This window comes from Equus asinus, chromosome 7 (genome assembly GCF_041296235.1).
Source record: "Equus asinus isolate D_3611 breed Donkey chromosome 7, EquAss-T2T_v2, whole genome shotgun sequence".
In the NCBI taxonomy this organism is placed as follows: domain Eukaryota; kingdom Metazoa; phylum Chordata; class Mammalia; order Perissodactyla; family Equidae; genus Equus; species Equus asinus.
Window position 1 is genome coordinate 76,093,907 of NC_091796.1, and position 27,994 is coordinate 76,121,900.

At 36.8% G+C, this 27,994-nt stretch overlaps 1 protein-coding gene and 1 long non-coding RNA gene across 29 annotated transcripts in view; one reads left to right on the forward strand and one right to left on the reverse strand.

Moving 5' to 3' along the window:
* GPHN (gephyrin) overlaps positions 1 to 27,994 on the forward strand; it is a 578,713-nt gene that overhangs the window by 328,546 nt on the left and 222,173 nt on the right. For 15 of the 28 annotated variants that reach the window (XM_014860909.3, XM_014860911.3, XM_014860917.3 and 12 more), the window contains 3 exons: positions 16,499 to 16,565; positions 22,548 to 22,820; positions 24,134 to 24,241. In XM_014860909.3, the coding sequence (XP_014716395.1) occupies positions 16,499 to 16,565; positions 22,548 to 22,820; positions 24,134 to 24,241 (448 nt within the window). The remainder of the gene's footprint in view (positions 1 to 16,498; positions 16,566 to 22,547; positions 22,821 to 24,133; positions 24,242 to 27,994) is intronic. The other 13 variants (XM_014860913.3, XM_070513810.1, XM_044773784.2 and 10 more) reach the window with 1 other exon arrangement.
* LOC139045702 (uncharacterized) overlaps positions 22,818 to 27,994 on the reverse strand; it is a 66,153-nt gene continuing 60,976 nt past the window's right edge. The window contains exons 2-3 of the long non-coding RNA XR_011504630.1: positions 27,764 to 27,960; positions 22,818 to 23,060 (exon numbers count right to left, since the gene is read on the reverse strand). This is a non-coding gene — a long non-coding RNA (uncharacterized lncRNA). The remainder of the gene's footprint in view (positions 23,061 to 27,763; positions 27,961 to 27,994) is intronic.

Below are 27,994 nucleotides of genomic sequence, written 5' to 3' on the forward strand. Positions count from 1 at the left end.
GCGACCCGGCTCCGTGGCCCAGGGGGAAACTCTACAGTCTCACAGCTGCCTCAGCAAAAGCCTCTGCACAGCGCTAGTAGATAGCACCCACCCGGCAACCACAAGGCTGGAAGACCCTGGTACAAAAGTAGCATAGCTACGTGAGCTAACCACAGTCTGCAGAAGATGCCCATAGCTCTGCTGTGACCCATAGTGGACAAGTGAGATTTTGTGGGCGCCAACAGTGACAGAGCTGCAAATATAAGTGATCCTGCCCCTGGCTGCTGGGAAAGCCCATAACACTGCTGCAGACCCTAAGGAGGGAGCATGTCTAGGTGGTCTGCAACAGTAGGCACCAGCAACCTGAAGCCCCCTTGTGACGGCCCCCACAGCTGAAGAGGGAACCCACAGAACCACTGTGACTATGAGGAGGGGCCCAGGCCCAGTTAGCAACAGCTGATAGTGTTCCTGGTTGGGGCACTATAAACAGCTGTTCCACCACCACACCAGTAGAAACAAGTGGAAGCAGTAACTAAACTCTATCTCTATGTGGAGGCACAAATCAACAACATCAAGCAATATGAAAAAACATATTAAATCTCCAGAACAGAAGGAAAATGACAAATACGCAGAAAACAATCCCAAAGACAATGAAACATGTAACCTAAATTATGATGACTTCAAAACAGCCATCATTAAAAAACTCAATGAGTTAAAAGGGAATTCAGATAGAGAACTCAACAAGTTCAGAAGCTGTGTCACAAAAGAGTTCGATACTATAAAGAAGAACCAAACAGAAATACTGGAAATGAGAACACAATAGAGGAGATTAAGAAAAATCTAGATGCACTGAACAGTAGGGCCGATAATATGGAGAAAAGAATTAGCAGTTTGGAAGATAGGAATATAGAAATGCTGCAGGCAGAGGAGGAGAGAGAACTAAGACTAAAAAGAAATGAAGAAACTCTCTGAGAATTATCTGACACAATTAGGAGATGCAACATAAGGATTATAGGTATACCAGAGGGAGAAAAGAGGGAGAAGGGGGCAGAAAGCCTATTCAAAGAAATAATGGCTGAGAACTTCCCAAACCTGGGGGGAGAGATGGAATTTCATGTGACACAAGGCAATAGATCTCCAAACTTTATCAATGCAAGAAGTCCAACCCCAAGGCATATAGTAGTGATGCTAGCAAAAGTCAACAACAAGTAGAAAATACTAAGGGCAGCCAGGCAGAAGAAATTAACCTACAAAGGACCCCCCTCAGGCTATCAGTGGATTTCTCAGCAGAAACTTTACAGGCTAGAAGAGAGTGGAATGATATATTAAAAAATCTGAGGGACAAAAACCTGCAGCCGAGAATTCTCTACCCAGCGAAAATATCCTTCAAATACGATGGAGAAATAAAAACTTTCCCAGAAAAACAAAAACTAAGGGAGTTCATTGCCACAAAACCTCCTCTTCAAGAAATGCTCAGGAAAGCCCTCATTCCGGAAAAATCAAAAAAAAGGAAAGGGGCTACAAAACCAAGAGCAAAGGAGATAAGTAGAAGGACAACAGCAGAGAGTAGCAGCTCTCCTTCAGAACAGATTAAACCATGGGACGAGAAACAAAGGAAATTGAAGAGAACCGGAAAACAAGACATAAAATGGCAGCGGTAGGCCCCCACATTTCAGTAATCACTCTAAATGTAAATGGATTGAACTCTCCAATCAAAAGACACTGAGTGGCAGGATGGATCAAAGAACAAGACCCAACAATATGCTGCCTCCAGGAAACACACCTCAGCCCCAAAGACAAACACAGACTCAGACTGAAGGGATGGAAGACAATACCCCAAGCTAATAATGAACAAAAGAAAGCAGGTGTCACTATACTAATATCAGACAAAGTAGACTTCAAAGCAAAACAGGTAAAGAAAGACAAAGAGGGACAGTATGTAATGATAAAAGGGACTCTCCACCAAGAAGACATAACACTTATAAATATATATGCACCCAACACAGGAGCACCAAAATTTGTAAAGCAACTCTTAACAGAACTAAAAGAAGACATCAACAACAATACAATAATAGTAGGGGACCTCAACACCCTATTGACACCAATGGATAGAACATCCAAACAGAAAATCAACAAGGAAATAATAGAATTAAATGAAAAATTAGACCAGATGGACTTAATAGATATATATAGAACACTTCATCCAAAAACAGCAGGTTACACATTCTTCTCAAGTGCGCATGGAACATTCTCAAGGATATACCATATTTTGGGAAACAAAGCAAGCATCAATAAATACAAGAGAGTTTAAATAATATCAAGCATCTTTTCTGATCATAATGCTATGAAACTAGAAATCAACTACAAGAATAAAGCAGAGAAAGGTGCAAAAATGTGGAGACCAAACAACACGCTACTGAACAAACAATGGATTATTGAAGAAATTAAAAAAGAAATCAAATATTATCTGGAGACAAATGAAAATGAGAACAGGTCATACCAAATCATTTGGGATGCAGCAAAAGTAGTCCTAAGAGGGAAATTCATTGCAGTACAGGCTCACCTCACTAAACAAGAAAAAGCTCACATAAGCAACCTCAAATGACACCTAACAGAATTAGAAAAAGAAGAACAAGCAAAGCCCAGAGTCAGTAGAAGGAGGGAAGTAATAAAAATAAGAGTAGAAATAAACAATATTGAAACAAAAAACACAGTAGAAAGGATCAATGAAACAAAGAGTTGGTTCTTCAAAAAAATTAACAAAATCGACAAACCCTTAGCCAGACTCACCAAGAAAAGAAGAGAGAAATCTCAAATAAATAAAATTAGGAATGAGAGAGGAGAAACCACAACAGATACCAAAGAAATACTAGGGATCATAAGAGAATACTATGAAAAAATATATGCCAACAAATTGAACAACCTAGAAGAAATGGACAAATTCCTAGACTCTTACACAACCTCCCCAAACTGAACCAGGAAGAAATGGAGAATCTGCATAGGCCAATCACAAGTAAAGAAATAGAAACAGTAATCAAAAACCTCCCCAAAAATAAGAGTCCAGGACCAGATGACTTCTCTGGAAAATTCTACCTAACATTCAAAGAAGATTTAATACCTATCCTTCTCAAACTATTCCAGAAAATTGAGGAAGATGGAGTACTCCCTAACACATTCTATGAAGCCAACATCACTCTGATCCCCAAACCTGAAAAGGACAACACAAAGAAGGAGAACTACAGGCCAATATCACTGATGAACATAGATGCAAAAATCCTCAACAAAATTCTGGCAAACCAAATACAGCAATACATCAAAAAGATTATACACCATGATCAAGTGGGATTTATACCAGGGACACAGGGATGTTTCAACATCTGCAAGGCAATCAGCGTGATACACTACATTAACAAAATGAGAAACAAAAACCACATGATCATCTCAATAGATGCAGAGAAGGCATTCGACAAGATCCAACATCCATTTATGATAAAAACCCTCAATAAAATGGGTATAGAAGGAAAGTACCTCAACATAATAAAGGCCATATATGACAAACCCACAGCCAACGTCATACTCAACAGACAAACACTGAAAGCTATCCCTCTGAGGACAGAAACAAGACAAGGGTGCCCACTTTCACCACTCCTATTCAACATAGTACTGGAGGTGTTGGCCAGAGCAATTCGGCAGGAAAAAGAAATAAAAGGGATCCAAATAGGCAATGAAGAAGTAAAACTCTCGCTGTTTGCAGACGACATGATCTTATATATAGAAAATCCCAAAGAATCCATAGGAAAACTATTAGATACAATCAACAGCTACAGCAAAGTTGCAGGGTATAAAATCAACATACATAAATCAGTAGCATTTCTATACACTAACAATGAACTAACAGAAAAAGAACTTGAGAACTCAATCCCATTCACAATCGCAACACAAAGAGTAAAATACCTTGGGATAAATTTACCCAAGCAAGTGAAAGATTTATACAATGAAAACTACAAGACTTTCTTGAAAGAAATTGATGACGACATAAAGAGATGGAAAGACATTCCATGCACATGGATTCTAAGAATAAACATAGTTAAAATGTCCACACTACCTAAAGCAATCTACAGATTCAATGCTATCCCAATCACAATCCCAAGGACATTCTTACAGAAATTGAACAGCAAATCCTAAACTTCATATGGGGCAACAAAAGACTGCGAATTGCTAAAGCAATCCTGAGTAAGAAAAACAAAGCCGGAGGCATCACAATCCCCGATTTCAAAACATACTACAAAGCTACAGTGATCAAAACAGCATGGTGCTGGTACAAAAACAGGTGCACAGATCAATGGAACAGAATTGAAAGCCCAGAAATAAAACCACACATCTATGGACAGCTAATCTTTGACAAAGGAGCTGCTGGCCTGCAATGGAGAAAAGAAAGTCTCTTCAACAAATGGTGCTGGGAAAACTGGACAGCCACATGTAAAAGAATGAAAATTGACCATTCTTTTTCACCATTCACAAAAATAAACTCAAAATGGATCAAAGACCTAAAGATTAGACCTGGAACAATAAGGCTTCTAGAAGAGAATATAGGCAGTACAGTCTTTGACATCAGTTTCGAAAGAATCTTGTCGGACACTATAACTCCTCAGATGAGGGAAACAATAGAATAAACAAATGGGACTTGATCAGACTAAAGAGTTTCTTCAAAGCAAGGGAAAACAGGATTGAAACAAAAAAACAGCCCACTAATTGGGAAAAAATATTTACAAGCTACTTATCCAACAAAGGGTTAATCTCCATAATATACAAAGAACTCACACAGCTTAACAACAAAAAAAACAAACAACCCGATCCAAAAATGGGCAGAGGACATGAACAGACATTTCTCCAAAGAAGATATAAGTATGGCCAATAGACACATGAAAAGATGTTCATCATCACTAATCATCAGGGAAATGCAAATCAAAACTACACTAAGATATCACCTTACACCCGTTAGATTGGCAAAAATATCCAAAACCAAGAGTGACAAATGTTGGAGAGGTTATGGAGAAAAAGGAACCCTCATACACTATTGGTGGGAATGCAAACTAGTGCAGCCACTATGGAAAACAGTATGGAGATTTCTCAAAAAGTTAAAAATAGAAATACCCTATGACCCAGCCATCCCACTACTTGGTATCTAGCCTAAGAACCTGAAATCAGCAATCCCAAGAGTCCCACACACCCCTATGTTCATCGCAGCATTATTTACAATAGCCAAGACGTGGAACCAACCTAAATGCCCAGAAACTGATGATTGGATAAAGAAGATATGGTATATATACCCAATGGAATACTACTCAGCCATAAAAAAGGACGAAATTGTTCCATTCGCATCAACATGGATGGACCTTGAGGGTATTATGTTAAGCGAAATAAGCCAGACAGAGAAAGACGAACTCTATATGACTCCACTTATAGGTGGAAGTTAACATATAGACAAGGAGAACTGATCGGTGGTTACCAGGGGAAAGGGGGGGTGGGGGGAGGGCACAAAGGGTGAAGTGGCGTACCCACAACATGACTAACAATAATGTACAACTGAAATCTCACAAGGTTGTAATCCATCATAATCTTAATAAAAAAAAACATGTTACTGTCTCATTATATTCTCTGTACTCAGAATACACATAAAGAACTATAACCTGTCCATTTTTCCTCATCCACCATTGCAACCATCGTAATTCACCTCTCATATTATTCCAGCGTTCTCTTAACTGGTTTCTTTACTTCCTGTCTTGCACCTCTCCAATCAGTTTTATATATTGCAACCTAGAGATATGTTTTGAAAACATGAATATTGGTATGTTATTCCTCTGCTCAGTACTTCAGTAGAATCTCATTTTCCTATGGATAAAGACTGAATTCTTTAAGATTGCTTTCCAGGGTCTATATAAGTTGTCCCTGCTAAGTATCTTCTGTAGCAGTATCTCCTACTGTCTTAATTTGGGCTGCTATAACAAAGTATTGTAGACTAGGGTGGCTTAAAAACAACAGAATTTATTTCTCACAGTTCTGGAGGCTGGAAGTTCGAGAGTAGAGTGCCAACATGGTCAGGTTCTAATGAGAGACCTCTTCCAGGTTGTAGACTGCTGATCTCTTTTCGTATCCTCACATAGTGAGGAGTGAGAGAGCTTTCTGGAGTCCGTTTTATAAGAGTACTAATCCCATTCAAGAGGGCTGCACCCTCATGACCTAATTACTTCCCAAAGGCCCCATCTCCTAATAAATCACATTGAGGGTTAGGATTTCAACATGTGAATTTTGGGGGACACAACATTCACTCCATTTCACCCACCCAGCTTCATTGCTGTTACCCCACACATCAGGTTCTCCTGCTAGCTTCTGAGTCCTTTGTATGTGCCATTTCTTCTGCTTGGAATGTTTTTCCCACTCTACCTCTGTAACACCTGTTCTTCAGGTAACAGCTCAGATTTTCATACCTTGTAGAACCTTCCCTTACCACCCGTACACTCCCTCACCTAAGACTAAAATGCCCTGCCTATCGTTCCCATAGCTTTTAATGTACTAAAGCACTTTTTAAATTATCTTAACATTTATTGATATTTTCCTCTAAATCTGTAAACTCCCCTAAGGCAAGACTCTACACATTGTTGTAGGCCCATTAGCTAACACTGCTTTGCCCATGGTAATTAAGAATTTGCTGAATGAATGAATGAATTCACTGTGGTGACTATATGTATTTTGGAAGGTGTTTTTAAATAACAAAAATAAGTTAAATTATCTCACAAATAATCAGCAAATAGGTTCAGGGTTTTTTGTGCTTGTTTTTTACCCCTGGTAGCTCTCCACTAGATGAGTTTATACTGAAATTAATGACAATTCAACATATTACTCAGGCTTGTGCACTAGCCGAGTTGACTTAATTATTAAATATGTTCTTTAAAAAAAGACTACTTTGGCATTACCATTTAATATTGACTATATCTGGCTGTTTATGCCTCTTCTAATTTGATGTGTTTGAAGATGACGAAAACTAAAACATTCTTTCAAAGGAAATAAAAATTTTTATCTATTTCTTTTTCCTTTTTAATTTCTGAGGTTTATTTTATAAGTATAAATTCAGGTAATTATATCTCAGCCTTTCATTGAATAATATATTGTTATTTTAACTATAGTGCTGACAAAAATGATTTATTTTCTGTATCAGATCTAGAAATATCTGAAAATTTGAACTAAAAGGCAAGTAACATCTGTCAAAAGTGACAATAATTTATAGTTACATATAAAAAACTAGAAAATAATATACAATACCTACCTCATGGGGTTGTTGTGAATGTAACATAAAAATATCAGTAAAGTATATGCCATAGAACAAGCACTAGTTAAATGTTAGATGTTAAGTTATTTACAAGACACCTCAGTCTCATTGCCATATCATTAATGGCAAAAGAAAAAGTCATTTCTCCGCCTCTTCCCTCCCCTAAAACAGAAAAGAGAAAAAAAATAGTAGAAAAGGAAGTAAGACATCTCTAGAAAAAACAAGCTACTGTATGAGGTACTGAAACCCCTATATCACAGAACATGAACCAAAAATCATTCAACTTGTGTTTATTTTTTTCTATCAGACATCATTTTCTTTATATCTCATATCGTTCCCTTTCAGTTTATCTTAAACTATTATTCCTGAAATAGTGCTTGATAATACTGAACAGAATCCATCAATGATCCCCCAATGTCTTAAGAACACATTCTAGTTCTTTATAGTGAATTCATGACTTCCAGTGTCTAATCCCAATGTACTTTTTAGGGGTAAAAGGGCCAGGTATTTGAGTATCCATTATGTACTAGGCAGTATACTATACATTATATTTCAAGGATTATATTAATCCCTACAGCAATTCAGGTTGTGAAAACTAAGCATTAGAGGGAATCAATATCTAAGCCAAGATTACACTGATAGTTAAGAGTAGTACACAAGTTCAAGCACAGTCTATTAGAGTAGTTCTCAAGCTTTACTATGGAACAGAATCAACTGGAGAGCTTGGTAAGATACTGAGTGTTGGATCTTGTCCTGGTAGTTTCTGATTCAGTAGGTCAATAGCGGTGAGGAGAGGAGAGGAGTGAGGGCATTGTGGGATATTTCACATTTCTAACAAATTACCAAATGATGCATATGTTACTGTTGCAGACATCACACTTTGGAAACTAGTAATCTTATCAGACTGCAACATCTTTCCACTGGTACTTCTTATCTCACGTTAGTGCTCTGAGTACAATGTGCTCTCACTAAATGAAAAACTTAATACACCCAAAATGCACTTGGTAGGTTTTCATTTTTGTTTTTGGTCTCTGTGCTATTACCTTCTTTTTCCCCTCCACCCAAACTGCCCTCTTTTTCTGGTTCTTCCCCCACACTTGCCTACCTGTTAAAATATTTTCGTTTATAAGATCACTCAAATGCTACCTCTTCCATAAAGTCTTAGCCTCAGACCCAGAAGTCGATTACTTTTATTTTGAACTCATGGTACTTTATGTCAATTTATATAATCACCTACTGTCTCATAGTTACATGTTTGCATGTTCTAATGTTCTGTGTTACCTTTGTAAACTCTTTAAGGAATTGGGTTGCATTTATCCCATAATACTTACTGCAGATCTTTAGTTGTTTAATAAGTATTGGAATATGCTAGAACTATGGTGCTTATATTTTGAAAATTATTAAATGAGATGGTGTTTGTAAAAATCCTTTATTAACCAAATAAGGTAAAGTACTTTCTTCTTGCAATAACTGTAGACATTCTATAGCTTAAAACTACATCTCAAAACTGAAATAAATTTTTTTTTTTTTTTTGGCAAGGAAGATTGGCTCTGAGCTAACATCTCTAGCCAGTTTTCTTCTTTTTTGCTTGTGGAAGATTGTCACTGAGCTAACGTCTGTGCCAATCTTCCTCTCTTTTATGTGGGATGCTGCCACACTGTGGCTTGACAAGCAGTGCTGTGTCAGCACCTGGGACCCAAAGCAGTGAACCCCAGGCCCCCAAAGTGGAGCACACGAACTTAACCACTACACCACTGGGCTGACCCCTCAAAATTAATTTTTAAACAATCAAAGAGACCAGGGAACTGACAAGTTTTTTTTTTTAAGTCTGATCTAATTTTTGGCAAAACAGAAGGCCAAAGATATTGAGGGGAAATAACAGGTATAATCTCTCATGGCCATATCCTAAGGCTTTTAATTATATCATACACACACACAGAGAAATAATGGTCTAAATATTATACCTATTATGTATGTACAATACTGATTGAAATTTATACCCACAGCTTTATCAGCACTGCTATTAGAGTGTCAAACTAGAGCAGATGAAGTGTTTTTGGAGACATAACAGGCCTGGGCTTGATGACCAAAAAATTGGAATAAAAAAATTCATTGACTTTTCATTTGCCACTAACCTTGTAGTGGAGGGAGTTAAAACTTGGAACATTCTTGAAAAGTACTATTACATTTTTGGAAAGTAGAGTCCAAGTTCCATAATACTTGATAAATTAAAAGTATACATAGAAACAACATCATTGTCAGGCAGGACAAATTCTTGGCCATTATACTTAGAAAAGGAAACTGCATAAATGCAAATGGGATGAACTTGCTGTGTAAAATTACAAAGATCTCTGAGGCCTGTATCAATCATATTCGCTGTACCCAAATGAAAAAAACTTAATGAACCAGAAGATAAAACCAGAAGACGACCTTAATGAAATAGAGATAAGTTATTTACTAGATAAAGAGTTCAAAATAATGGTCATAAAGATGCTTACCAAGGTCAGGAGAACACTGCATGAACAAAATGAGACTTTCAACAAAGAGACAATATAAGAAAATACCAAAGAAATCACCGAGCTAAAGAATACAATAACTGAAATGAAAAATTCAGTAGAGGGGTTCAACAGCACTAGATGAAGCAGAGGAAAGGATCAGCAAACTTGAATACAGGGCAATGGAATCCGTCCAGTCAGAGGAGCAAAAAGAAAAAGAGTGAAGATAGCTTAATGGACTTGTCGGACAACATCAAGCAGACCAATATTTGCATTATAAGGATCCTAGAAGGACAAAAGAAGGAGGAAGGGGCAGAAAACTTATTTGAAGAAATAATGGCTGAAAATTTCCCTAACGTGGGGAAAGAAACAGACATCCAGATCCAGGAAGCACACAGTGTTCTAAATGAGATGAATTCAAATAGACACACACCAAGACACATTATAATTGAATTGTGAAAAGTTAAAGACAAGGAGAGAATCTTAGAAGCAGCAAGAGAAAAACAACTTTTTATATTCAAGGGAACCCCACTAAGACTATCAGCAGACTTCTCAGCAGGAAACTTTTCAGGCCAGAAGAAAGTGGCAAAATATATTGGAAGTGCTGGGGAAAAAAACCTGCCAACCAAGAATACTTAACCAACAAAGTTGTCAGAATTGAAGGAGAGATGAAGAGTATTCCAGACAGGTAAAAGCTGAAGAACTTTGCCACTACTAGACTGGCCTTAAAAGAAATGTTAAAGTGACTTCTTTAAGTTGAAACAAAAGAGTGCTAATTAGTAACAGGAAAACATATGAAAGTGTTAATCTCACCAGTAAAGGGAAATATATAGTTAAATTTAGAATAATCTAATGTTGTAATGGTGATGTGTTGATCACTTATAAATCTAGTGTGAAGGTTAAAAGACAAAAGTGGTACAAATAACTATAACTACAGTAATTTTTAATGAGTACATAGGATGTAAATTGTGACATCAAAAACAAAACAGGGTGGGAGGAGTAAAACTGTAGAACTTTAGAATGTCTTTGAGCTTAAGTTGTTATCCACTTAAAATAGATTGTTATAAACATAAGATTTTTTTCTAAGCCTCATAGTAACCACAAAGCAAAATCCTATAGTAGATACACGAAAGAGAAAGAAATCCAAGGGTACAGAAAATCATCAAATCACACAGGAACACAGCAAGAGAAGAAGAAAGGAACAAAGGAATTACAAAATAGCTGCAAAACAATTAACAAAATGACAATAAGTCCATCCTTGTCAATAATTACTTTAAATGTAAATGACTAAATTCTCCAATCAAAACATATAGTGGCTGAATGGGTAAAAGAAAACAAGACCTCACTATATGCTGCCTACAGGAGACTCACTTCAGGTGTAAGGACACACAGAGACTGAAAGCGAAAGGATGAGAAAAGATATTCCATGCAAATAGAAAGCCAAAGAAAGCTGGGGTCACCATACTTAGATCAGACCAACAGACTTCAAGAAAAAGACTGTAATAAGTGACAAAGAAGGTTAGTGTATAATAAAGAGGTCAATCAAAAAGAAAAAGAGGTCAGTCCACCAAGAAGATATACTTGTAAATATTTATGCATCCAACATAGGGGCACCTAAATGTATAGAGCAAATATTAACAGACCTAAAGGAAGAAGTAGACAATAATACAATAATAGGAGGAGACTTCAATACCCCACTTTCATCTTTGAATAGACCATCCAGACAGAAACTCAATAAGGAAAAATTGGATACTAATGACACTTTAGACCAGATGGACTTAATAGGTGTTTAAGGAACATTCCATCCAAAAGCAGCAGAATACACATTCTTCTCAAATGCACGTGGAACATTCTTCAGGATAGATCATATATTAGACCAAAACAAATCTTAGTAAATTTAAGATTATTGAAATCATATTAAGCATCTTTTCCAACCACAATGATATAAAACGAGAAATCAGTTACAAGAAGAAAACTGGAAAATTCACAAATATGTGAAGATTCAACAACATGCTGCTAAATAATCAATGGGTCAAAGAAGAAATCAAAAAAGAAATTAAAAAATATCTTAAGACAAATGAAAATGGAAATACAACATACCAAAACTTATGAGAGGCAGCAAAAGCAGTTCTCAGAGGGAAGTTCATAGCTTTAAATGCCTACTTTAAGAAACAAGAAAGATTTCAAGTAAACAACCTAACTTTACCCCTCAAGGAACTAAAAAAGAAGAACAAACTAAACCCATACTTCGTAGAAGAAAGGAAATAACAGACCAGAGGGGAAATAAAGGGAATAGAGACTAAAAGGACAATAGAAAAGATCAATGAAATTAAGAGCTGATTCTTTGAAAAGATGAAATAGACAAACCTTTAGCTAGACTTACCAAGAAAAAGAGAGATAGCACTCAAATAGATAAAATTGGAAATGAAAGAGGAGACATCACAACTGATAGCGCAGAAATACAAAGAATCATAAGAAATTATGTACAATTGTATGCCAACAAACTGGACAATCTGGAAGATATGGTTAAGTTCCTTGAGACATACAACCTACCAAGGCTAAATTGTGAAGAAATAGAAAATCTGAACAGACCAATTACTAGTAAGGAAATTGAATTAGTAATCTAAAATCTCCCAACAAAGTCTAGGACCAGGTGGCCTCACTGGTGAATTCTACCAAACATTTAAAGGGGAATTAATACCAATCCTTTTCAAACTCCTCCAGAAAATTCCTGGAGGGAACACTTCCAAACTCATTTTACAAGGCCAGCATTACCCTGATACTAAAACCAGACAAGGACACTACAAGAAAAGAAAATTACAGACCAATATGCCTGATGAACATAGATGCAAGAATTGTCAACAAAATTTTAGCAAACTGAATATAACAATACATGGAAAGGATCATACACTATAATCAAGTGGGGTTTATTCCAGGGATACAAGGATGATATTCTACATCCACAAATCAATCAGTGTTATAGACCGCACTAACAAAATGAAGGATAAAAATCGTATGATCATTTCAGTAGATGCATAAAAAGCATTTGACAAAGTTCAGCATCCTTTCCTGATGAAAATTCTCAGCAAAGTGGGTATAGAGGAAACATACCTTAACATAATAAAGGTCATATATGACAACACAGCTAACATCATTCTCAGTGGTGAAAAACTAAAAGTCTTTTTACTCTAAGATCAGGAATAAGACAAGAAGGCCCACTCTACCCACTTTTATTCAACATAGCACTGAAAGTTCTAGCCAGAGAAATTAATCAAGGAAAAGAAATAAAAGCCACCCAAATCAGAAAGGAAGAAGTAAAACTGTCTCTATTTGCATGACATGATATTATATATAGTAAAACCCTAAAGACTCCACCAAAAAAAATGTTAGAACCAGTAAACAAGTTCAGTAAAGTTGCAGGATACAAAATCAACATATAAAAATCAGTTGCATTTCTATACACTAATAGTGAACCCATCAGAAAGATTAACAAAACAATCCCATTTACAATTGCATCAAAAATAATAAAATACTGAGGAATAAATTTAACTGAGGAAGTGAAAGGCCTGTACACTGAAAACTATAAGACATTAATGAAAGAAACTGAAGAAGACACAAATAAATGGAAAGATGTTCCATGCTCAGAGATTGGAGGAATTAATATTGTTAAAAAGTCCTTGTTGCTCAAAGCAATCTGCATATTCAGTGCAATCCCTATCAAAATTCCAATGGCATTTTTCACAGAAATAGAATAACCTTTCCTAATGGAAGCACAGAAGACCCCAAATAGTCAAAACATCTTTGAGAAAAAAAAACAAAGCTGGAGGCATCACACTTCCTGGTTTAAAACTATATTACAAAGCTATAATAATCAAAACAGTATGGTATTGGCATAAAAAGAGACACACAGATCAGAGGAACAAAATAGGGAGTCCATAAATAAACCCACACATATATGGTCAATTAATTTATGAGAAAGAAGCCAAGAATATACAACAGGAAAAGGATAGTCTCTTCAATAAGTGGTATTGGGAAAAATGGACAGCCACATGCAAAAGAATGAAATAGTATACTATTAAATAGGATACTATTAAACCGTACATAAAAGTCAACTCAATATGGATTAAAGACTTGAAAGTAACACCTGAAACCATAAAAATCCTAGAAGAAAACATAGAGGGTAAGCTTCTAGACATGGTTCTTGGCAATATCTTTCTGGATTCATTGACTCCAAGAGCAGAGTCAACAAAAGCAAAAATCAACAAGTGGGACTACATCAAACTAAAAAGCTTCTGTACAGCAAAGGAAATTATCAACAATGAAAAGGCAATCCACAGAATGGGAGAAAATATTCATAAATATAGATCTGATAAGGAGTTGATATTCAAAATATAAGAACTCATACAACTCAATAAGAAAAAAGAAAATAATCTGATTTAAAAATGGGCAAATGATCTGAAGAGATATTTTTCCAAAGGCGTTCAAATGGCCAACAAGTACATGAAAAGTACTCAATATCCCTAACCATCAGGGAAATTCAAATCAAAACCATAGTGAAATCACCTCACACCTGTTAGAATGGCTATTATCAAAAAGATGAGATAACAAGAAGATGTGGACAAAAGGAAACCCTTGTGCACTGTTGGTGGGAATGTAAATTGTTCAGCCACTATGGGAAACAGTATGGCAGTTCTTCACAAAATTAAAAATAGAACTACCCTTATGATCCAGCAATTTTATTTCTGGGTATTTATGCAAAGGAAATGAAATCACTGTCTCAAAAAGATATTTGCACCCTCATGTTCATTACAGCGTTATTTACAATAGCCAAGACATGGAAACAACCTAATTGTCCATCAGTGGGTGAACTGATAAAGAAAATGTGGGGGGAGGGGGTGTATGTGTGTATACATATATAAAGGAGTATTAGCATAAAGCAGAAGGAAGTCCTGCCACTCACAACAATATGGATGCACTTTGCATTTTGCTAAGTGAAATAAGTCAGAGAAAGACAAATACTGTATGATCTCACTTACATGTGGAATCTGAAAATAACCAAATTCGTAAATACAGAGAATAGAGTGATCATTGCCAGAGACAGGAGTTGGGGAGTGGGCGAAATGGGTGAAGGTGGTCAAAAGGTACAAACTTCCACTTAAAAGATAAATAAATTCTAGGGATGTAATGTACAGTGTGGTGACTACCATTAATAAAACTGTATTGTATATTTGAAAGTTTCTGAGAGTAGATCGTAAGAGTTCTCATCAAAAGAAAAAAAATTTGTAACTATTTTTAGTGATGGATGTTAACTTGTGTAACCATTTTGCAGTATATACATATATGAAATCATTATGTTCTACACCTAAAACTAATATGATGTTATTTGTCAATTATATCTCAATTAAAAAGAAAAGATACAGAAAGTTTTAAATAAATAGCTATCAATTCTTGTGAATAGAACAAGAAAAAAAAACAATAAAGTATAAGACAATTTTAGGTTGTTTCAGAGAGTGAGAGCAGCTAAAGAATAAACTCAACCATAGGAAGAAGTTTTGGAAAAACATTTCCTACGTGACTTTTACAATCTTAGTTGTAAAACTTTAGAAATAGACTATTCTAATCCCTTTGTTTTCAAATTATGAAAATGAGATGTTGCCAGGTCAAAGTAACACAGCCAATTAGTGGCAAAACATGATTACAACTCTCATATGAAATCCAGGTCTTGAGAGGGCCAGCCTGGTGGCGCAGCAGTTAAGTGCGCACATTCCGCTTCCACGGCCCAGGGTTCGCCGGTTCGGATCCCGGGTGCAGACACGGCACTGATTGGCAAGCCATGCTGTGGTAGGCATCCCGTATATAAAGTGGAGGAAAATGGGCGTAGATGTTAGCTCAGGCTCAGTCTTCCTCAGCAAAAAGAGGAGGATTGGCGGCAGATGTTAGCTCAGGGCTAATCTTCCTCAAAAATAAATAAATAAATGCATACATACATACATACATACGTATGTACATAATACATACTTTAAAAAAAAGAAAAAAAAGAAATCCAGGCCTTCAACTCTTGACTTTAGTCTTCGGTGCGTTTCCACTCTTTATGTTTCTTATTGCAGCACTTAGTTTAAAAGTGGCCCGGAAATTTACAACGACCTCTGAAAGACCTTTCTACTTTAAATTGCCTGTGTTTATCAGTGGATCTGTTAGCAACTGAGCTCTCCAAACTGCCCCGCTGCCATTCATTTGTGAGAGACCTTATTTTACTTTAAAACTTAGAGACTTCCTGAGATGCAAGAGTGTAAATGTAAGTCTCAGCTCAACTCTTGGGTGCCTTATGTGTTAGACTTCTGAACATAAATATTACTATACCAGGCATTTTTTAATACACTCTCTCATTGAAATCTTTGTATGAGATATGAAGAAGCTGAAGTTAGAGAAAGAAGATAATTTGGCCATTATTTCTTTCAAATGGTTAATTTATTCTGATCCCATATTCAGTGCATTTTTCCAGTCCATCACACTAACCATTATTGTAAAAACCTCACCAGAGTGCCCAGTTTGGATAGCAATTGGTGAATCTCTAGCTGTAGCAATTTTATTCCTAAAACATTTGTTCACTGTACAATGGTTGATCTTTGCTGTTGAATGTATTTAAACCAACCATTCTTTGCAATTTAGTATTCATCCAGTTTCTCTTTCCTTTCAGGCCTGTATGTGGAATCAGAGGGAAAACTCTCATAATTAACCTGCCAGGTAGCAAGAAAGGATCTCAGGTAAGCAACCTTGACATTTATATGGTTCAGTGTAAAGAGTTTTGGCCAACTGTGAGAGTTAGCCAACCAAAAATTTAGAGCACTCTACAGGATTGCCCTCACTTCTGACACCAATTTCAATTTAGTACATTCCCCAAACTACCCTCAGTTTCAATAATTCACTAGAAAGAGTCACCAAATTCACTGAAAGATGTTATACTCATGATTATGGCTTATTAAAGGGAAAGGATACAGATTAAAATCAACCAAGGTAAGAAGCACATAAGACAGAGTAGAGGAGAGGTACTAATTGTGGAGCTTCCGATATCCTTTCCCTGTGGAATCATGGATGCATTACTCTCCTGGCATCAATGTGTAACAACACAAGGAATATTGCCAAACAGGGAAGCTGCAAGCCTTTGATGTCCAGAGTTTTTATTGGGGGTCATCACATACTGCCCATGTGGCTGACTTTTAGTCTCTAGCCCTTCCCAGAGGTTGGGCTGATACCTTTACTAACACTTTCCAGAGGCAAAATTGATTCCACATTGACCAAAGACTCCATCATAAATTACGCTATTAGACTGTCTGGTGGCCAAAGTCCTCCAGGCAAACAAAGACACTCATATTACTTGCCAGTAACTGAGGGCAAAGGCAAGACTCTTTTTGGATAAGGTTAATTCTTCATTACACAAGGAATCCTCTAGCCTTTGACCAAGGTCTCTTACAGCAAAACAATCGTATTTGACCAGGCATCTATATTTGCTATATTTGTATTACAGATATGTTTATATATATACAGATACATGTATATGTATACATTTATATTACATTTATATACATTTATGTTACAGATACAACAGTATCAGTGTGAATATGTCTAAGATTTGAAGGAGCCAGTGTGGGATAGGGATATATTTAGGGAAACAACCAATCCATCCTCTAAAGCCATTATACACATTTTCATATTTTTGTGCTAATTTAATAATTTTCCACCTTGATGTACTTCTATTTGTACCTTATGATACATTTGCACAGAACTATTTACCATAGAAATTAGTTCTCTTGCTCAGACCAGTCATTTTCCATTGGTATTACATTTTGAGGAGGCTTTAACTCAATTTCCCAATAGATATGACCATCAATATCTGTATTATAATCTTACTGACAATGCCAGTATTATAATATATCACAGTACAGTGGTAGCTATAACCTGACAAATGAGAGTCAGAAGATAGAGACATATTACTGGAGTCCTGCACAGACGTTAATAGTTAGCCTAGACCATCATCATATCGTTTGACCAAAATCTCCCCCAGAGCAATGCTACTTAGGTTTACAGCTTGTCAGATTCCAAAAGCGGTAGTCATCTCAGCAGCATATGGCTTTACCTTTTCCATCATCTGTTACAACTGAGCTAAGAAACAATATCATCTCTTGGTCTAAGCCTCTTTTGAGACACCAATATAGTATTGGATTTCCCTTGTTGCCTAACCCATTTATTCATTCCTTTACCTTCAGCTACCATTCCTCCTTCTCTCCATTTATATAGAACTTTTCCTTTGATAATCTTTGAACGAGGCACTTGGTTTGGCCATTGTGCTGGTACAGATTGCCAGCAGTATTACTGCTTTAGCAAGTGCCTCCCGCTCAGTCCATCTCCGTTAATATATGATAAGGTTACATAAGAATAGAACTAATGGACGGTCTCAAACACCAGGCAATATAACTGCATTCACGATTAACCCCAATTTGGCCAGATGGAGTAAGACACAATCTACCCCATCAGGCCCTTAGGAATTCTGACATAAAGGTTTAAAGGTATAGTTACACTTTCTGCTGAGGAATCATCCCTGCTTCTGGCACCTAGTTGCAGCCCAGGTCCTAGGACCACTGCGTCAGTAGTAGAAAAGACAGTTGAGGTGACATGGGGCAAAAAGAAAAATTAAAGTCCTAAAGAAAAAAGTACAGTCATTCCAGCATCCTCTCTCAACCCTCTCTTCCCCAGAAAAGTAAAGGAAGCTATCTAGTGGGGACTCTCCCTTGGCCTCCTTCATGTTGAGTGTGATCACATACTAATGAAGGCATGTCAGCCAGCCCTTCATGCCTTTATCTCCTTGCATTTTAGACAACACGTTTCAATTGCCCATTCCAATTTTCTATCATATCATTGCTCTGAAGATGAAAGTGCGTTCCTTGATCTAAAGAAATGTGACTCCATGGTCATTGATACAATTTCTTCTGTTCTAGTCCTTTTACAGTATGCTGAGCTTTTGCACCTACCACTGGGTAAGCAAAGCCCAGTCCAGAGTGTCTATTTTTGTTAGGACCTATTTGTAGCCTCCAGGGGCTACTGGCAGCAGTCTAACTGCCAGCCATGTGCAGGACCTTCCCCTGTGGAATCTGCTGCACAGCCCTCTGCATTCTCTGTCTCTCTTGTTAGCAGACAGAGCAGTTCTTGTTGGCATTTTGTGCCTCAGAGGGTGCAAGGGAAATATATTTAGATTCAGCCCATCTCTGCATTGCCACAACCTCCCAGTGTCCACTCATCTCATGGGCTCAGGTGGCCATGTCAAACAAGCATACCGTGCTATCTGCTCACCAGTTCCAATCAACTTCCAATTCTGGAAGGGGGTTCTTCTGATGGGCATGATCGTATCCTACTTTAATATCCTCCTTACATTCCCAGAGTGATTTCCAAAGGGCCATACCCTATACCGGCCTCCCTTTAATAGACCAGTTTTCTATTGCCCTTCTGCCTGACTATATGGCCAGGCCATTGGGCACTTCCATGACTTGGTAAAAACCTAAACATAGGGACAAACATCATGTAGTTCAGCCTATTGAGCTGATTTGTTTTTACCTTCTTCAATCAGAGTGGCGGCCTTCCAAACAGGATGTTGTCCCTTCATCTTGGAATTGCCATCCATAAACCAAGCAGCTCTTTGTTGATCACTAGAAAGCTGTTTATAGGGCACCGCCCAGGTGGCCCAAGTGGCCATAGGATCCAGCAGCTCCTCAGGTGGTTCCGAAGTCGGCCCTAGGTGAAAAGAGGCTACCTGCTCGTGAGTACCTCCTTGCATTCTACTGGTAGCATGATCTTTTATACACCATTTCCATTTTATTATGGAAGTCTCCTGGGCATAGCCTTCCTCACTAGAGTGTTTCTCAGACATTACCCAAGACATTATGGGTATTTCAGGTTTCAAGATTATTTTATCTACTTCAGTCAGAAGGACGCTCAATTAAAGTCCACTAGCAAGCTAGTAATTATCTCTCAAATGGAACCTTTCTGGTCCAAAATCCTAGCAGTTATTGCTAGGTGGCACTCACAGCTTTTTGCCAAAAGCCCGGTCTGCACTCCACACAGGACCATTGTACAGCAAATTAGTGACCTGTGTAGGCTCAGGCAATCTTATTGGTTCCCATTTAGTATGTCCAATCTACATTGACGGAGGAGTGAATTTACATGCCTTCTGTTTTACAATACTAGGTAGGAGAAGAATTCTCCAGTCATCAAATACAATATCCATCCCATAATACATTCAGGTAAAGGAGACTCACTACTTAACATAAAGTTCACTGTCCAAACGTTCTAATTTTCATCCAAACTTTCACCTTAATCCCATCAACTGTTGCATTCCTATGTCCTCCCAATCTAACTGTAACCCCATTAGGACTTCAGTGGTTTTAGAATAACAGCACATGGGGCTCCCATGTTAAAGAGTCCCAGAAAATTCTCTTCTCCATCCCCTGACCATTTTACCCATTCATGTGCAACATGGCCTTGGATTTCTAGGCCTGGGTTTGAGCCAAGGGATCCAGATCCTTTTGTCTGGCCTTATCTTGATTAGATTATGGGACTATCACTTAAGGTGATTCAAGGTGAGGTTTCTTATAGTCATCTTTGCCTTCTAGCTTTTTAAGTTCCTCCAAAATAGGGTAAATAGAGATTTGTTTAGGACCTTTCAGTGTTGGGAGACCAGCAGGGGCTCCCATTTGTCCATTCAACCCACAAAAGTGCTACATTAAGCCCTTTGTTTGCCCCCATCAGTATTCACTTTATTCATTCATTTCTTAATAACCATTTAAATATTTCCACCCTGGTAAGACAAGTCCCTTGAATCTCTAGTTTCTCTTTCCCCATTCTCTTATTAATCAGTCTAACTTTATTGACTATTTATTGCTTCGACTTAACTTTTTCCTTTAGAAGCAGCTCTGAGGCTCGCCAGCCAGAATCCAAGTTTGGCCCAGCCTCAGGATCGCCCCCAATATTATCCCTTACTTTCGTTTTAGCTGGTACAGATAAAAATAACCAAGGGATTGTGTATTTACCTAGTTTCTTGTTATTTTGCATTTCTTTATGCATCCACTGACACAGCTCCTTAGGAACTGGATCTTTCATTTAGAAATTCCATTGCTAATTTTTATTTCCAATAACTAATTGCAGCACAGCTGCAATTCCTTACTTGGGGTGACCCTGTGTTCATCCAGGCTCTAAAGATTTTTCATCCCCTACCCTCTGTTCCTTTCTTTTCCCAGATCACATGTTTCAGTGAGTCAGGATGTTTCTAGCAAACCCCACTTCTAACACCAACTGTGAGGAGTTTTGGCCAACTGCAAAAGTTAACCAACTGCAAACTTGGAGCACTCCACAAGACTGCCCTCACTTCTCACACCAGTTTCAATTCAGGGGATTTCTAAAACCACCCTCAGTTTAATAATTCACTAGAAGGACTCACAGAATTCACTGAAGGCTATTATATTCACAGTTATGCTATATTAATTACAAGAAAAAACTCCAGATTGAAATCAGCCAAGGGAAAATGTGCATAGGGCAGAGTCTAAGAGATGGACTAAATGAGGAATTTCTGGTCATCCTCTCCCATGGAGTCAGGGACAGCATTACCTACTCTTAATCGTAATGTGAGACAGTACCCACAGAGTATTGCTAAGTAGGCATTCTCACCTTTGCCTTTGGTGTCCAGAAGTTTTACTGGTACTCAATCACATATTGCCTGCATGGTTGACCTTTAGTCTAGCCCTTTCCAGAGGGGAGACTGATGGCTTTAGTCTCCATTTCCTTCCAGAGGCAAAACTGATACCATGTTTCGCAAAGCTCTCATAATAAACCACACTGTTAGACTATCCAGTGACCAAAGCCCCCCAGGCAACAAAGGTGTTCCTGTCAGTCATGACATTCCAAGGAACTAGAGATCACCTCCCAAAAGCTGAGAATAAAGGCCAGACCTCTCTTTGGTCAAGGTTAAATTCTTTCCTATATAATCTTTATCAATAAAGTGATTTGAGTCAAACAAGGAGAGGTCACAAGATGAGGTACCCTTCCAGGTATTCCAGTAGCCCTCTGTAAATTTTAAGATATTTCTTTACATCTTAGATTTTAAGGTAAGTTACCTTAACTATAAAAGAAAGACCTCTGCCCAAACTTATTTCCCAAACATATCTATCCCTATGTTCCGATTTTAAAGTTCTCAGCTATTTTCTTTTGGTGATACATTATAGGTAATAGTGGGCACCTGAGCAGGAAACTGAATTGACTTTTATGCAATGCTCTGTACAAATTTGTATGTATTTTTACATGTTGTACAATGTTGTCTCGCTATACTTTATGATGATAGTCAGAACTTTAGCACTGGGAATAAAATAGTTCAGTCCTCAGTTAGTGCTCTGCTCTACTAGAAAGGTGAAAACTATTCTTGCCTTTCACATAATGTATCTTTTAAACCCCAAAGTTGTGAGGACATTTAACTTAAAAAATGTATTGTGTGCTTATAGAGTACTGTAGTTCTTCAGCTTATGGAGAATACTGTAATATATGCCATGCTTACTTCATATTTCACATTGCAAAGGCAATGCTTTAAATATTCCTTAAGATGATGGAGAGAAATACAGATCCAAAGTCACAAATAAATTTGATTTCTCCCATTTTGTATACCTATGAAAGTGCTTCATCTTCATGTTTTTTCTTCCTCTTGCATACAGGAATGCTTTCAGTTCATACTGCCAGCTCTACCTCACGCCATTGACCTTTTACGTGATGCCATTGTAAAAGTAAAGGAAGTGCATGATGAACTTGAAGATTTACCTTCCCCACCACCTCCACTTTCCCCTCCTCCCACAACTAGCCCTCATAAACAGACAGAAGACAAAGGGGTTCAATGTGAAGAAGAAGAAGAAGAGAAGAAAGACAGTGGTGTTGCTTCAACAGAAGACAGTTCTTCATCACATATAACTGCAGCAGCCATTGCTGCCAAGGTAAGCCAGCTGAGAGAGGCCCAAAGATCTAAAGGACCCGCAGGTAAATGTACTGACTTCATCCCTCTTTCCATTCCATGCTTCCATAATACTTCTTCAGGGCATCCTTAAAAAAGAACTGTGATATTCATGACACTCCACAGCTATGTTCCCTCCATAATGTAGTGTCCTTGAAGGCATTGATGTTTGTTCTGAGTTCTGAGGCATTAAAGATACTCCTGTTACCTATTGAAGTAATAGCTGCAATGATAAACAATATGACATTTAGGAACTCTTTGGAGATGTCATTTTTGTGGACATATTAAATATACTATATCTATATATTCAAAACATCAAATATTCACAGATTTTTAAAAGAGCACCAAACTGAAGGTAAGAGACCTTAGACGATTCAAAAAGCTAGTTGAGAAAGATTAATAGATTTTTTTAAAGACAAGGCTTTTCAGCAATTAACTAAGCACTTATTTAAATATTACTTGGCACAAATTACCCTAGTGGTATAGAGAGGAAATGGATATATTTGCATTTTTAATTTAATAAAGTAATAAATATTATTAGGACAGTACCAAAGTATTACAAATTCTCTTTGGATACTTCTGAGAATAAATAGAGTACCATGAGGTACTTGAGTAAATTTAGTCATCTTAAAGGCACAGAACATGATTTACATTATTATCCATACAGTATGCTTTAAAATCTTTAGAAAGTAACATAGCACTTCTTGGAATAATGATTATTCATTGATTGAGAGTATAAAGACTGAAAATCAAATCACTATATGAAGTAATTCCTAAACTTTCATGGATCATCCAGATATTTTGGCCATGAGCATAGCATGAGAGGATTTTTTGACAACATACAGATTAGAAAGGATCATAGAGATCCTTTGAAGTGTCCATTCAGACAACCAGTAGATGGTTCTTTCACTGAAGACCAGGTGATCCTGTCTCAAGATCCATTCAATGATTTATTAAGTCCTTACTTAAGCCTAGCAACTATTTAACTTGTGTGTGAGGTTTGTTTTGTTTTGTTTTGTTTCGTTTTTATAGAACTCATTGGTGAAATAAGTACATTTTAAAACCATTTTATCTTCTTTCTCTTTTACTCTTAATAAAAATTACCATCAATTTCAGTCTTAAGAAAAAAGCTTCTAGAATTTGAAATCTAAACTGATTTTGTCATTCTACATTTGAAAAATTTTGACATTTCATTGTTCCATTTGTTTTCACCCTTTTTCCTTTCCAGTCATTTTGCTTGTATAGTTTCATGTTTTCCTGTCACTATATTCATAGTTGTTATGTGTTGTGCATTAGAAGCATCCATTCTACACCAGTCCTGCTGTTATCATGGCACACGGTGAGCAGCCCATCCCTGGTCTCATCAATTATCCCCATCATGCAACAGGCAGTGCAGATGAACGGGTAAGACAAGAGGCTTTTGCATTAATGATTTTGCAAGCATTCAGCCTATCTCCTATCCTTGGAGGTAGGCTATAACATATTATGGAAGATGTGTTTTATTCTGAAGGATCTTCAGCTGTATGAAAGTTTAAGTGCCACTGAGTATATTTCATCAAGGAATGTAATTTACTAGAGTTTCTCCTCTACCTAAAGTACTCTAAAATTATTAAGATTCTGTAATATGTGGCAATGAGCTTTCATCACATGACTTCCAAGAAATTCATTGCTCAGAAGTTAATTTTTTTCTTTAGCAATTTCGATACATACCTTTAAAAACATTACCTGGCTTAATTAAGATAATCCCTTAAGAGGATCACTTTGTCTTAAAATCTAAATAGATTGGCCAAGCTAATATTTACAGTCATGCGCCACATCATGACGTTTTGACATGGACGATCAACAATGGACCACGTAAATGACAGTGGTCTCATAAGATTAGCACCATATAGCCTAGGTATATAATAGGCTATACCATCTAGGTTTATGTAAGTACACTTTGTGATGTTGTTTGCACAAGAAAATCACTTAATGCATTTCTCAGAACTTATCCCCATCGTTAAGCAACTCTTGACTGTACTTTGTGTTAACCTTGCTTTTTTTCCTCATGATTTTGCATCTTATTTTCTTTTCCTTCACTATGTTCTTATACAACCATTTAGAAAATTGAGTCTTGGTACAAATTCTGAGATTCCTAATCTTCAGATTGTATCACTTCTTTCAGTCAGTGGCTGAATGATAGTTTGTAAAAAGTGCCAGGCTAGAAAAGATTAAACTGCTAAGCATAAGTGACTAAGCAGTGATAATTTAGACCAAGCCTGCAAAAAGATCTATCTCAATCCCTAATATGGATATAAAATGAGAGGAAAAAAAGAAACAAATAATAAAGTGAAATTTGGCTTTAAATACTTAGGAAAAACACCCAGAATTTCAGAGGGGATGGAGGAGAAAACTAACATTAATAATCTCTTGGAAGATACACTACCAAAGGTATACACTTGGAAGATATGCTACCAAATGAGGACTTTAACCCTTATATCAACAAGCCATGCCTGGTTGGCAGTAAGCTTGAGTTAGTGAAAGGCCAAGTAGAAAATTTAAACATTGATTAGTAAAATTATTTATGAATTTCAGTTGACATCTCATATGTGAATGCTCCAGATATGGCTTTGTTATAAATTTGAAACATTCCAAAAAGTACCAAACTTGAAGCAGGACTGTCTTTTGTATTCTCATCTTATAAAGCAACACAGCAACTACAATAATCATCTTGGTTTTCAAACTATAGTATTTGCAAGTTTTGTATTCATAACCAAGCTTTTAAGTTACCATATTCTCAGTTTCATATTATTACACTGAAAATGATTTGAGTGACTCCTATTTTTGTTCAGTTCTTCCAAAGATTGCACATAACTAATACCATTCTAGATGCATAGGACAGAAATTAATTATTACATACAAAGGATTCCTTAAATTATTACGGCTTAATTCTCTGGAGGAACTAGTTGAGAATGGCTATTTAAGTGTTGTAACTGGATGTCCTCATATGGCATTACCCAGAGACTTCTTACTTATTAGCTGATATTTACTAATCCTTTGTAAGTAGCAGTTATGGTCTTTTTGACAGATATGCAGTTTTGTAAGTAGATTTTTATGTTTCCTTTGACAAATGATAATCAGAACTATACATCAAAGTGTATAATGTTCTTGTTCTTCGGACCTAGCATCCATAGAAAAGAATGAAAAAGAAGAAATACGTAACAGAAAATAATGAAATGGAAAGCCTTTAATGTTCTTGGTGCTCCTAAAGAAGCTGTGTTAACTCTGTGAATGCTTATCTGGCACTAACTTCATTAATGAACCTCATTGGCTCTGAGTGCCCTGGTTTGTGGTCAGTGTTTCAGATCTCTAATTGAACAGTAATTTCAAATGTCTCTACAAACTATTTGGCTCATTTTTACAAGCTTTATTGAAGTAAAATTTAAAAATTAACTTTTGAAAAGGAGAATCTGATTAACTGTTGAAGAGAAAAATCACAATTTCCGTCAGCTAGTCACATTCTGAGGCATGTGAAGCAAATATGCAGCTTAAAATCAGAAGACCTGACTAGAAGACCTGGCTTTACCACTTAATATTTGGAGCAAATTACTCGAGATTTAAGATTCAATTTCTCATATCCACGATGGAAATTATAATAATTGCCCTGCATGTCATAAGAGGTTATTATTTGTAGCAAATAATATATGTGGGTTAAAATTATAAACTTTGTAAATTTAGAGTTTAATATTTAAAGAATTCTTTGTAGGTGCCAAACACTGTGCTTGGTTCCCAGAATACAATTATAAATAGATTGTTCTAGCCCATAAAGAGTTCACAATCTAACTAGGGAGTTCTTTTTATTAGTTCTTTACTTTCCTAACTCAATTATCTACTTCTTATAATCAAGAAAGTAAAACCTGATCAATGTACTGACTCTTCCAATAGTTAGTTACCGGTGATCTGATTACTCGTTATTGCCAAAATGGTCAACTTGTTTTTACAGGAAATAAAGAGGCTTGAGGAAAGCCTCTTGTATTGGATATTTGTTACTTGCCTCTCCAGCAGCCATTTTCCATTCCCTCTTCCTAACACTATACCACATTTCTCAGTAATACAGTTTGAGTGGGAATGACTAAACCTCCAGGGTAGGTTGGCTTAATGTAATCAGCATATCCATTTCACATAGTCACAGTTTTTAGTTAAAGGAACATGTAGTTCAGGCCAGTCAGAGCAAGTGGGTCTCATCTCTTAGATTTTATTTGAACCACTGGGAACACAGATTCCCTGTTTCCTACTGGAAACAGAGGAATATGAATGAGGAAATATATATAAAGATTTTATTTAACTAATTAATTAATAAGAAAACAGTAACCTGTTACAACCAGTTTAAAGAAAAATTCAAAGGACGTACACATATATCAACAGCCACAAAGGCTGAGATGAATTTATAAATAGATGCAAAACTTGGTTAATATACATGGAGCAATACTCAATTGTTTCTTCTCAGGACAAAGACAAGTGAAGATAATCCAAAAGGGTATACAAATCTGGACATTTAATAATCTTTCTTGCCCATTTTCCTGACAACTCCCTCCTCCCCATTATGATCATAATTTCAAAGATTATTTTTAAACAAAAAAATTGCTGGTCTCGTTAGTTTTGGCTTGATTATTTATATAGGTACAGCAAGATCTTAATTAACCATATAGCCTCCTTGAGTTTGTTTTGCAAATACTGAAGCTACAAAATTAACTTCTCTCTGGAATTTTTCATTGGAAATCTCAGATCCTACTTTAAAAATCTCTATTTTTGCCATCCTGAGGTTAGGAAACCAAGCCCAAGGAACTCTCTTCACCAGATTTCACCTGCTAGTACTTGTCATTTGAGTAAGTTCCTCTCTTTCCAGGTCAGTAAAATCCATTATCATATATTAGTGACCTTCCTTACCACATGTAAGGCTGAAACCCTCTACTCCAAGTACCAGGTCATTTTTCTTGGCATGGCTTTGTAGGCACTGGCCTCTTGAGTACAGCCAATCTTTGTTCTTCCAAAGTGGCAGTCATATCTGATTAAATGAGCACCATTCTCAAATATGACAGTCCATGTAAGTCCTTGGTTTCAGCATCAGTTTGTCCAATTATATCCTGTTAAAAAAGGAGACATTTTTATTAAATCTGT